General features: G+C 38.6%; 1 protein-coding gene across 2 annotated transcripts; it reads right to left on the bottom strand.

The window, feature by feature from the left end:
* Positions 1 to 1,740: 1,740 nt before the first annotated feature.
* On the bottom strand, positions 1,741 to 12,012 carry si:dkey-238d18.4 (uncharacterized). Of its 2 annotated transcripts, XM_081700454.1 has the most exons (12): positions 11,644 to 12,012; positions 10,833 to 11,215; positions 9,472 to 10,290; positions 7,134 to 7,319; positions 6,876 to 6,994; positions 6,240 to 6,343; positions 4,570 to 4,637; positions 4,183 to 4,329; positions 3,866 to 3,956; positions 3,578 to 3,726; positions 2,734 to 2,875; positions 1,741 to 2,512 (listed from the first exon to the last, which is right to left on the bottom strand). In XM_081700454.1, the coding sequence occupies exons 3-12, from the start codon at positions 9,773 to 9,775 to the stop codon at positions 2,353 to 2,355; spliced, it is 1,470 nt and encodes a 489-aa protein (XP_081556580.1). In that variant the 5' UTR covers positions 9,776 to 10,290; positions 10,833 to 11,215; positions 11,644 to 12,012; the 3' UTR covers positions 1,741 to 2,352. The 2 variants fall into 2 exon arrangements, with proteins under 2 accessions (XP_081556580.1, XP_026852285.2); XM_026996484.3 differs by having other exon boundaries at positions 10,833 to 12,012.
* Positions 12,013 to 12,029: the final 17 nt, after the last annotated feature.

The raw sequence follows: 12,029 nt of genomic DNA, 5'->3' as shown, positions 1-12,029 counted from the left end.
TATTATATTAGACTCACATAGAAGTTTTACAAAACTGAAACTGAGTATTTACAAAATTATCTTAAAATGAATAATTAAAATCTAATATACAAAGAAATACCTCCTCTAAGTATATATAATGTGTAGTAACTGCTTTTGTTTAGAATGGGATGGGTGATTTATGATATCATTTTTGGGATCTTCAATTTATTTTTTAATTCCTTTTTTGCTGATCAGGTGTCTGAGCCCCAGAGGGTGGTAGCCATTCTTTGAAAGGGGGAATTTAAAACGCTAAAAGTAATCTCCTTACCGTGAGCTTCTTCTCTCTTGTATGGTAGGTAGTGCCAAAGTGTGAAATTCTTTTTCATATGTAGAATATAATTTTGCATGCCCATTTCTGAACACTTTGTCTGGTTTGACAGAGCTTGTATCAGATTTCCATGCCATATTTGGGCAGTCATCCTCTACTGTGGGACAAATGCAACCAGTATATATTGTTATCAGGTATAAAGTGGCCATCCCAGCTCTTCTCAATCACTGCAGAAAGTTTTATTTGATATTGGATTTTTTGATAATAACATTTGCATGATGATCCTACTATAGATCAGACTGTATTAAGATTCCAAACACCTTAAACAATGGTAGCTATTGACCAGACTAAAGAGGAAAGTTCCTCATAAATGCCAGTCAAGGTATTGCATTTTGTTTTATTTAACGTTATTTGAATATCCAGAACCCACCTCTCTGAATTATCCAAAATCCCTTGAGGGGATGTTATATTGGTACCTTGACATAAATACATGAGATTCAGATCATCCATGTATTTCCAATGATTCTCAAAGTGCCTAGCTGTGCTATTTATAAGGGTGAGGATAATCGGGAGTCCCAGTAAGATTCCTCGGGCCACGCCTCTGTTGAGCTCTTACCAATCAGAGTGACTGTCTTGATACCAAAATCATTGCCTTTGGCCAGAGACAAAACGGCACACCCATGTGACTTTAATGTAGATCTGACACCTAGCAGCGAGATGCGCTTCATGGTAACACTGATTTGCTGTCAAATGTAAATATGGTGTAAATATGTCACATAAACAGCCAGAGCAGATATGGTCCTTAGTAGGTAATGAGGTTACACCCATACCCACTGCAGGTATTGTTGGACTACACTTACAAGAGGATATAGTTTCTTTAATATAAACTGAAACTCCGCCACTACATCTATCTATATAAACATCTATCTGATAAAAAAGTCTCAAGACGATCATGAGGGAACCAGGTCTCTGATACTGCTATAATATCAACATTATTTGTTTGTAAATTAGTGTGAAATATATCATCTAATTCCCAAGACATCTGGGGTTTGTAAGCAAAAAGGTTGGCGATGCTTGTTTAGATCTAACATCTGAAGGCCAGTCATTGAACAGTCATCAAACAGGAGTTACTCACCACACTAACTGATTGTGGCTTTGATTTAACTGCAGATAATTTTTTTATTTGCCTCTGTATGTTGACACCTCCTTTTTTAACTCTTGGTCGAGTGTCCTTCCCCTGGACTGCTTCCTAACAATGGGCACACAATGCTAAATTACTAAATCTCAAATACTTAATCTAACACTCATAACCCAAATAAATAACCTTTGTGAAAAGCATTTATTGAAGCCTAAAAAGCTGGCACTTACTTATGTCAGTGAAGATTTGAATACTTGCAATACTCTTTCAAATAACACATACAAGAGAAAAAAAAAAAGCACTCAAGTCAAAATGTAGTGAATTAAAATGTAATGAATACTAAACTATGAAACAAAAAAAGAGAGACATTTATCTCATTCATAACATTTGCTAGCAAATTATTATTAAGGCTTATATTTACTTAAAATATTTTAGACGTTCCATGTGCAAATATATGTTTGCATATGGAACCTCTAAAACAGTCAGTGATTGTTAAATTACACTTTTATCAGTCACTAGCTTGCCACTTCCTTTTATATCAGCACATATGTTTACATTATGCGAATCACGCCTTTAGTGTTTTGGATACCACAGAGCACTTGGCACCAGTGTTAGACTAAAACAACAACAACAACAACAACAACAACAAAAACAAAGAGAAAGGTGAAAGGAAGCTCATTTGACTCTCTCTTATGCTAAAGAAGATTTAGAGCTGACCATCCTAGCTTTAAGCCAATAGCTTGCTTATGCAGCATCATTTTATGACATTTTAATGTCAACACTATATTAAAATATTCCTTGTCTTCAAAACTTTGAGAAACCCAAATAATCATAGACACTGCAGGATTTCTGTCATTGGTAATTGTGAAGTAGCCATTTCCAGAACATCTTCCAGAATATCTTCCAGTAGGCGGAACCTCCCTGCTCAGAACAGGCTGCGGAGCTGGTAGAGGAAGTGCTCGTGCTTGCTCTTGTGATTCTGAGCTCGTGAGTCCACGCAGGCCCAGGCCAGACGCTTGCAATAATTGTAGAAATGTTCCTCAGCTTTCTTCAGGCTGTGGTTCAAGTCCACCGTGCCCTTCAGACTGCACACATAGACTAACTTTAACTCCAAACTAGCCACGCATGCTAAAATGCATTTTGAGCAATTACCTGTATTTTATATAGTAAATATGTAGAATATGTTTCAGATTTTACTGTATGCATGTCATACACTAAAGTCACTAAAACACTAAGGTTGGGATAATCAGCGAAAGCAACACTAAGAAACAGAATCAAAAGAACTGATTCCACAGAGGCCAGCAACCTGTTAGTGAACTTGATGAGTTGGACCTCATTCTTGCAGCTAAGCAGTGCTTCCCTGTTCTCCAGCAGGACAGTAGCGCAGATGAAGAGGTCGAACGTGAACTCTGTTGTGATGGCCTGAGGTTCCATTACTGCTTCGTCCTCTACAGTATTGTAAGGACAAATATTATAACAGCCTAATGAAGCAGGTTATTGTTAAGGTCATTCAGCACACTGCATACCAGCCCAAACATGGGGGCTGAAAGCCCTAGACATGACTAATATAGGTTGCTGCACAGTGACCAATCAGAATTAAGCATTCAGAACTCCTGAATGAATCACCATATTAATGTTGCATGAAATATCAACCATTTCACTACGAGTTATACTGTGTATGACTATGTATGTGACAAATAAATCAAACTTGAAACTTGAATATGGACCTGGTGGCATAACAAAGGTATGACCTACCACCCCTAAAGCCTAAGAAAAAGAAGATGCAATTCAAATGGACACTTTCCAGAAATTACATAACTTACAATATCTTACACTATGTTTTAATTATTCTCCTTTATTGCTTTGCAGCTTTTTTATATCCATCTAGTTTATTTAACAGCTTTATTTATCCATGACCATTCTCTTTATATTTGTACCACACACAAACACACATGGGGTAGCTTGATTCTCATGCACTTTGTAACAATAGTGAAGAAATATTGAGGTCTAGGTTTGTAGTTTCTTATTATAATAGTCATTAAAGTTAACAAATAGTTTGTCAAAGATTTTTTTTTTAACTATTCGCCACCAAGAACATTAGCAGAAGCCCATGCTGTCATTATCAGGACCGAGGGCATGTTGACCCTTACCAAGGCTCCGCGTGGAGGCCAGCCTCTCCTGAGAGAGTGCCCGGCCCAACTGCTGAGAGATGAGCTCCAAGTGATCGCAGCTGAGGATCTCCAACAACCGGAGTGCATCGCTGTGCTCAAACTCCCGCTGGAACCCCAGCAGAAGCCACCTGCAGAGGTAGCCTCACGCATGGAGGCGGTCGTGTGTACTTTTAGGACGAAGTGACATGGGAACAGGAGGAAGAGGCTCTAGAAGAAGCAGTGCAGAAGCAGACAGAAGGGTGAGAGAAGAGGTGGGGGTGTACAAACCTGTGACAGAACATTAGTCTGTCCATGCTTTCTGTGACTAGGTGAGAATGGAGGAGGGGATCCAACTCTTTCAGCAGTGCTGCTTCCAGTTCTGGAAAAAAACCCAAACAAAAGCAGGACCACTGTTTACAGAGACACAAACAGCAGGAGGAATTTCAAGTATTTTACACAAAGAGAAAATATGTTTACAACTTTGTGATTTTTATACACATCCTATGCAAGCAGATTTGATACACGACAAATGAGGAAAATTGAAATTAGTTACATTTGTGGGGTTTTTAAAAAAAATGTTTGGTTTTTTTTATGAGCAAACAAACCGATCTTGCGGTGTAGGCCTTCAGCACAAAAGTCCTTAGAAAACTTTTCCATGTAACAGGAAAAGCTCCAGAATGTGTCCACTTCTGCATCAAGAACCTCAAGGAAACGACTACACAGATCACTCATACCCTGGGCATAACTAACCTCTGAGAGAGAGGGAGAGAGAGAGAGCGAGTAAGAGAAATAGCGATAAAGAGAAACAGATAATCAATATACACCAGTGGTAACACTAGATGTCTCCATTGCGCAACTATATAGTCTTATTATCTAGACTACATCAGAGGTTAGTCATACAAGAGATTTTCTAAAGGCAGCATGATTAATCTATGACTGCGAACCTGCAGTCTAACAGCTTCCAAACTGGCTCGAAACATAGGGCGCTTTACCTGGGTGAAAAGCAGCATAGGTAATGAGGATATCTCTCAGCACTAGCAGGTTGCCCAGACCTTCATGCCTGTAGGATAATCACCTGACACATTATAGGACTTTAAACCTTATGGCTTTTATTGAGTCAAGCCAAATGTGAGCAAGCAGCAATAAACCTAAGTATTTCAGTATTGGGGAAAGAGCAATAAAGAAAATGAATGAATGAAGAAAAAGAAAATGACAGACACAAAAACTGAACATTTTAAACAATCAAGCATTGAGGTTAAAGCTATTCTGACATTTAGAACAAGGCTCAGAAATAAACCTGGTCGTGAGAATCAATGAAGGAAAATACTGCGACTGAAATGCCTTGATCTCCAAAACACAATTACATTCAACTAAATGTAATTAGTAGTTGACAATTACATCCAACTAAATGTAAATTGGTAGTTATCTGTTATTTAACAGATACAAAGTCAGTTTCTATATCTGGAATTTTAAACCAATGTATATCCTTAGGGTCATCACAATAATTTTAACCATATACATATGGTCATTTATCAAACTATACAATCCAAATCCACAATTACCAACTCAAGTAGCAGCTATAGTTAACACAGTTAATCTGTTAAATCATAGCCATAACATGTATCAACAGCCATAAAATTATGGTAAAAACAATTACTGGTATCAGACACTGACATAAATGAGGCCATTTAAACCCTCAGCATTATTAATCTCTGGCATAAAGCATGACGCAAAACAAAGGAAAAGAGAAGGACTGAAGCGTCCAGGAATAACCCTTAGGTGTTGTTCTTTACCTAGTAAAAAACAACATACACCTGCAATCCTGAGACGTTTTTACACTTTATGGTGCAACAGTCTGTTAAAAATGCTAAATTATCTGTGGAGGTTTACTTTAGCAAAATGCTTTAAATTACTTTAAGCCCTTAATTTCTTTATATGTAAACTGTGTTACTGAAACATGGCTATTTAAGATTTTTTAGGGCAGTATACATGTTGCCAAAATAGTTTTGAAGTAGAGAATCTTTCAAATCATTAGTCTGTTTATGTCTAACTATCTTGTAGTGCGATGTGAACACATTTTCTTTGACATGGGAGACTGGTACTTGCTATTTTAAGCCTCAAGGTTGTTTGATAATGTGGAGTGGCAACAAGGACATCTTTATGTCAATAAATGTTGTTTGCAGTTCAACAGTTACCATCACTACACATTTTGTGCTTAACTACATGCAGCATAGTTAGATTTTCTGTTCCAGTTGTACCAAAATAGGAGCAAGTTAATTGAAAGACATGTTTTTTACTTTTCCCATCTACCATTTTGCCTGTGTTCTCAGTTAAGATTTTACTGACCCTGGACATACAGGATATGATTGTTTTAGGGAAAAAAGCACTTTGATGATTTTAGGTAGAAAAACAGAAAGACTTCTACTCAAACGTGGGTTTGCTGGTATTGAGGGCTTTGTGTGTTCACCTTTAGGATAGTGCACAGGGGAGTCACACAAGTGGCCTAATATTAAAGGGTATGCAGGCTGTGACATTTAAAGAGAGCCCAACAAAAATACACCATTGCTTCTGATTAAAATTCAAATTATAGATACAGATTTCAAAGGAGGTAAAAATCAATAAAAATAAGGAAGCAAGAAAATGATAAATGACCCACACTTACATGTAGTATGCAACATCTCTGTCAGTTCGAGGTACATCTTTATCAATGATACGTATAGCCTCTTGAAGCTCTTCCAGATCAAAGGTCACCCGTTCAAATAGCACCTTCAAGTAAATGCCCCAAATACAAACAACACAAATAAGTAGCCAAATTTCTCATGTCTGAAACATCATAATTATTGTAAAAGGATAATCAGAAACAGAAACACACAACAGGTTGTCTTTAATTTTTACAGAAAGAGCCTAAGCCCAGGGCAAAATTTGTGTCTAATAGAATTTGCTGATATGAACAATGCAAAAATAACAAGAAGCAATCATTAGGGATTTTCAGTTGGCTGCTGTGTTAATGGCAATAAAGGCAATAAGGAAAAGGTACAATGACCACACATGTACACTAATACCAGCTTCTTGAAGTGCAAATCAAAGCTTCAAAATGATATGGAAGAATTAAAGTACAAACATGCCCTGATTCTTGCCAATCATCATTTTTCACCTCTCTAACACAGAATAATAAAAAATAATCATGGTTTCCTGTGCTCATTAACTGCCCTAGTCCAAATCCAGGTCTTATCTGAAAATGGCTATTGCTGACATCATGCTGAGAGCTTCAGAGTTTCGCAGAGGTTGGTAGTTTTACATGTGCCTGAAGCTCCAGGAAGGAAAGCATTTCCCTGAGCTCTTCCGACTGGTGCTGCTGCTTTCCTTTCTCCGTCTCCTGCCTCTTCTCAAAATACTGTACTGCTGCTTCCAGCTCAGCTGACAAAGAAAAAGAAAAGGGGAGCTACACTTATGCGAAACGACATCTGGACGTTGATGGCGAAACAACAAGATCTTTCATCAACACTGACAGTAAATAGTCACAGCTAACTGTGAAGCCTTTTGGAACGAGGCTCACCATCAGTGCCGTTGAGATAAAGACGAACGGCTCCAGGAAGCAGTCGTTGCCATCTCCTCTTCATGACATGGTATCGGACAGCCATCTGCTCCAGCAGCAGGGGGCGCTCCAGAGCTGTGGAGCTGCAGGGATACATCCCAAATAGGAAGCGCCATACTGGCCCCCGCTCTGCCGGCGACAATCCTCCTAAAGCATTCAGAAAGGAAAGGTCTAGTACTTTATGGTAGGTGCAGGTTGGGTTCAGTTATACATTGTTGCTGGAATTCAAAAGTGGTAGATAAATGGCATACAACAGTCAACATAAACTGTTTGGAAATTAAGCTTGAAATGAATCAATGTAGACTGAGAAAGAAAGCAGCAGTACCTCAACAAAGCAATAGTGGAAAATAAACTGGAATAAGCAACAAAAAGAACTTGCCACAGAGCAATTTTCATTCAATTGATTATGAGAAAAACCATCATCAGTCAGGATAAGAGCAAAACAAAGCATTTGGTAATAAAGAACAACTAAACCTATACAGAAATATACCTTATTGGCCCTTAAACTGGAATTTGCATCAGGTGGAATTTAATGAATGAATTACAATAGGAACTTTTCAATTTTGAGGTTCCTTTACACTGAATGAACCCTGTAATGAGGACATTCTAATTGGATCATTCTACATAAAGACATTGATCCAATTCAGCGCTTCATTATGCCTGTATCGTCTACTGAAAATGAGCTCTCAGAGAATAAAACAAAATATAAGCCCCCTTGTCTATAAACACTCCTCATCTTAAAGATCTTAAAACTCTTATTACATAAAGTTGTTGGACTTACATGTTCAAACATAGCTAACGTAATGTTGTCATGGCAGAGGACTTATTTCAGGACTGCAGGCCACTGTAAACAGCATGTGCTGTGCTCTGAGATTTGCACGCTAGTGTGATGCTCTAAAGACCAAACTGAGAACTGCCAAAACAGCATTGTGCCCAGCATTGGCAGAGACTCCCGACAGCTTCAAAGCACACAAAGCTTACTTTGGAACACTAGGCCCTGTTTGTATACAGCTTTACAGATTGCTAAAATAGCATTAAGGAGTTTGCAAATCAAGTGATGTTTGGATGGCTGTATCACCCCCCACCCCCGTCCGTACCCTAAAGCAGTGTATCACTTGACTAACTTTTCTCTAGAGCTGAAGAATGAGAACTGTTGATACATTTAAGGAAGACGCTAAACATCTTAAAGATCACAAACATTTTTGCAGCAGGTGGAAGTTTTCCTGCACTGATGCAAGAATTCACAATTCAGTTCACAATTCACACAGAATTTCTCACATGCATGTTTGTTGGATATAAGGAAGGCCTACATGACCTATATTCATTCTTTTTCTTTGTTGCAATTTAATTAAAATCAGCATATTTCCATTTTTGTTATGATGCTCATGGCAACTAAAGTATCGCCCCAGTATCTCCCAGCTACCAGTGGACTGTGCTGTTTCTGTGGGATCCATGTTAAAATGTATTTTAGACACCCATCTTAAAAGAGTTATATGTGTTGATTAGCCATAAATCCGCTCAGTTTACTCAGGAACTGTATGGCTCTACTAGCTTCTTATCATGGTTTACATTCACACTCTTAATCGGGGCTCGCAGTTACAGGTCTGAACAAGGTTCTAGGAGATTTAACTTTAATTTTTCAAATTTCTGAGAGAGAAAAGATTCTCTAAATAATGTCCTTTTACAGTCTATGCAGAATATCGTGTTCACATTACAGATTTATTCATAGAAAGAATATTTTTCACAAAAAAAAGGTCACTTCTCACAAATTAACTGTATATAATAGCAGCCTCTTGCATTTGAAGTTCCTTCATCATCATCTTATATAAGGAAAACAAAATTATAGAGCAACTGGGAAATCATGTTTGGACTGGATACCGGATGCATGCGGAATAGACATCATGCACTCGTTGCAGGTGTACGATGAGTCTACATGCCACTTTGTGATTGACATTTTCTAGAGCTTGACTAATAGTTGGTTTTTGACCATAGGACTTCTGCTGCAACCCCAGCAACACTTCTGTGCTTGACAAATTTGTACTCAACACCCACAACGTTTATTCCGTGTTGAGTATAGTTCACTACTGGAATAGTCTAGTTGTGAGATATGGAGCAGTGATGATCATAGCAAACACAGCACAAGCATGCCGATGAACTGTGTATGCCTACAGACAGAACACAGTCTGCTAGCGGACTCGGTAGCATACTCTACCTCCGACTATTTCAAACTCATTTTTCGAATATCCAACTGGGGAAAATGTCGGTTCTTTATTTTCAGTAACGTGGGAATTACAATTACCGTTTTTAAATATGTACATGCGTAATCTTGACTCGTCCACTCTTCCCTCGTCGTCCATCACACCTGGAAGTTTGACGTGCTGAGAAGACGTTGCAGGTGATTTCACGGGTGCAACGCGTGAGATGAACACGTCGTGGCTGTGGGAGTTGCAGTCGATATTCGATGACTTCTCCGAAGAGAAAAGTCCGTTCATTTTCTTCCCGTCCCATATAGGAATAGAATTGTCCGAACAAAGATTACTTTTCCGTTGCTGTTTACAAATATCACTAGGTGAGGTCATCCTGGTTTCACCGGTGCATTTCATATTTCCCCTGACTGAATAGGCAGGAACCTAAAGACCATCACACTGTACACTTGGATTTATATAAATGTTCACTGCAATTTGAGAACAAGTGTCTCCACAAAAACAAAGAAGTTGCGCTCACAATGACAACCCAGTAGCGTTACGTTCATTCTGTGAACGGGCGTACAAACTGGCAAGTTTCCATTGGTAAACTAGACAGTTGGCACAACCCACTTTCCGTCATATGACTACAAAATGCTATTTGCTAAGTTTTAACTGGGTTCAAAGCTGGAAAATGCTATTAGAAATATTCTATCCCCCTCTTGTGGTGAGATATTTCACCCGTTGTATGTGTAAGTTGTTTCTCATTACGTTGTTTCATCGATCATGTATTCATAGTAAATTAGTTTATTCAGTAGGCTGTTCATATAGACATTTAATGCAGTACAAATCTAGTAATATTTAGAGAACTCATTATCATGGTGTCCATTTTAGTGGCCTATGTCTAGACAGAGGCGTTGAACTCGAATTCATACCTGGCGAGAGAAAATCAGAAGTCAAACAAGGAAATTAAAACTTTTTAATTTTGTGTATATGCTGCATATAAGGAACATCTGACACAATCTGTGGGTGTTCATAAGTTTGTGGGTGGTCGTACGTTTCAGCAACAAAGGAAAAGTGTCACTTGGCGAGAAACAAAATACATCGTTGTGTAACAGAGAGAAGAAACCTTATTCTACCTTAAACTACAAAAAGGTCACCTTAGACTATCACATAAATGGGACCACTAAATAACAGCGGTTGTAATATGACAACAGTGTGTAAGTACATATAACCAAAGCTGTCACTAGCTTTAATGACACTAGAACAAAAAAAGCAACGTGAAAGGGGCGTCATCTTTTTCTTTTCGTTAACTGCGTCTGTTAAAAAAAGTAAATCATTAACAGCAACACCAGCGCCAACAACAGTAGCAACAATTACATCTTGCAAATAAAATGTCACGTTGTTTTAAATTCTGGTTATCATTACCGAATATCAGAACCACACAATGTCCAGTTTATAGAAGCATGCGATTTACCAGTCTGTACTGTAGTAACCGTGATAGCACTGGCCATCGTAGTCTCTGCATGGACGGTAAGATTTATTCCAGTGCCGGTGTGTTGAAATGTCCTGTGATTAATCCGGCAGAAGAAATTGCAGTAGTACAAGCCGGAGTCGTTAAGGTCCAGCAAGGGGAGTTCGAAACGAGCGCTCTACAGATTGCTGCCGGTATGCTCACCAAAGCGTCCTCTGTACTGCGAGATGTGCAGACGCCCATCTGCACTGCGCCTATACCAGGCCACGAGGCACTTGGTAATCCTCTCACCTCCATCTGCGTGCGTCTCGCACGACGTGTTGGCGTTTTCACCCGCCGTGCGAAGCGCCGCTGTTCCACGTGAACTTCACCGCAGACCCATGTTACTTTGCATAAAGGACAGAGGATGTAAGAATATAACAAAGTCAAACACATTGCGGTTTACACACAGTCACACCTGTCTGGCCTCGCAGTTCCCCGCTCCTCATCGCATGAATTTATGTTCTTAAACTCAAACCTTGATTTAGCCACTGGTTACTTATAATTAACTATCAGAATTTGGTGGCTGGAACTTCCTGTTAGATCTTAGAGTGAGATCGCAAAAAATCATGTTTTAGAATAGCATAATAAGAAACTGTGTATCTTATTATATTTTCATGATCTTATTCTCAGCCTTAAGAGACATTCTGCTCTACTACCTGTAGAAACGGATTAGAACGTGTCATAAAGTGTCTTACAGCGCAGGAATAAAAGAGATACCATACTGATGCATAATAATTATTATTTTTAATCAGTAACCAAACATGTATATTACCTGCGAGATGGACTACAGCAAAGAAGAAATATGTATGGTAACATATCTCTGTAGAGAGTCATCAGGAGTCACGACTTGCATTACCACTTCATATATTTTTCACCAACTTACTCTTTAGACATCCACTTCTGCTGATAGTATTCTCCTATGGGTGACATGCATAATTAATTCAAATAAACCCCAATACTATTTACCTTCCTCTTAGAAATTGTGTTTTCATAGTACGTAGCGGTACAGCTATCTACAGCGGTGCTTTCACATATCTCTCAAAGCGATCACTTTTTTCTTCACGTCACATTTCATGTTACATTGTTTCTGGTGCCACATAGCGATAAGAAACATCAAATTAGGCACTTGTATAGAATAATCATTTTCTCAATTTTGTG

The sequence above is a fragment of the Electrophorus electricus genome, chromosome 17 (genome assembly GCF_041902795.1).
Source record: "Electrophorus electricus isolate QZ-2024a chromosome 17, ASM4190279v1, whole genome shotgun sequence".
Classification (NCBI taxonomy): domain Eukaryota; kingdom Metazoa; phylum Chordata; class Actinopteri; order Gymnotiformes; family Gymnotidae; genus Electrophorus; species Electrophorus electricus.
The sequence above is the reverse complement of the archived record's forward strand: the minus strand, read 5'-3'. Positions and strand labels throughout refer to the sequence as shown.

Bases quoted from the DNA above. Each gene is read 5' to 3' on its own strand.
- si:dkey-238d18.4 (XM_026996484.3), bottom strand. From the start codon at position 9,775: ATGAAATGCACCGGTGAAACCAGGATGACCTCACCTAGTGATATTTGT. The intron at 4,330-4,569 runs GTAAAGCGCCCT...CCTCTCTCTCAG, and splicing joins CTATGCTGCTTTTCACCCAG to AGGTTAGTTATGCCCAGGGT. The intron at 3,727-3,865 runs GTTTGTACACCC...CTACCTCTGCAG, and splicing joins AGACTAATGTTCTGTCACAG to GTGGCTTCTGCTGGGGTTCC.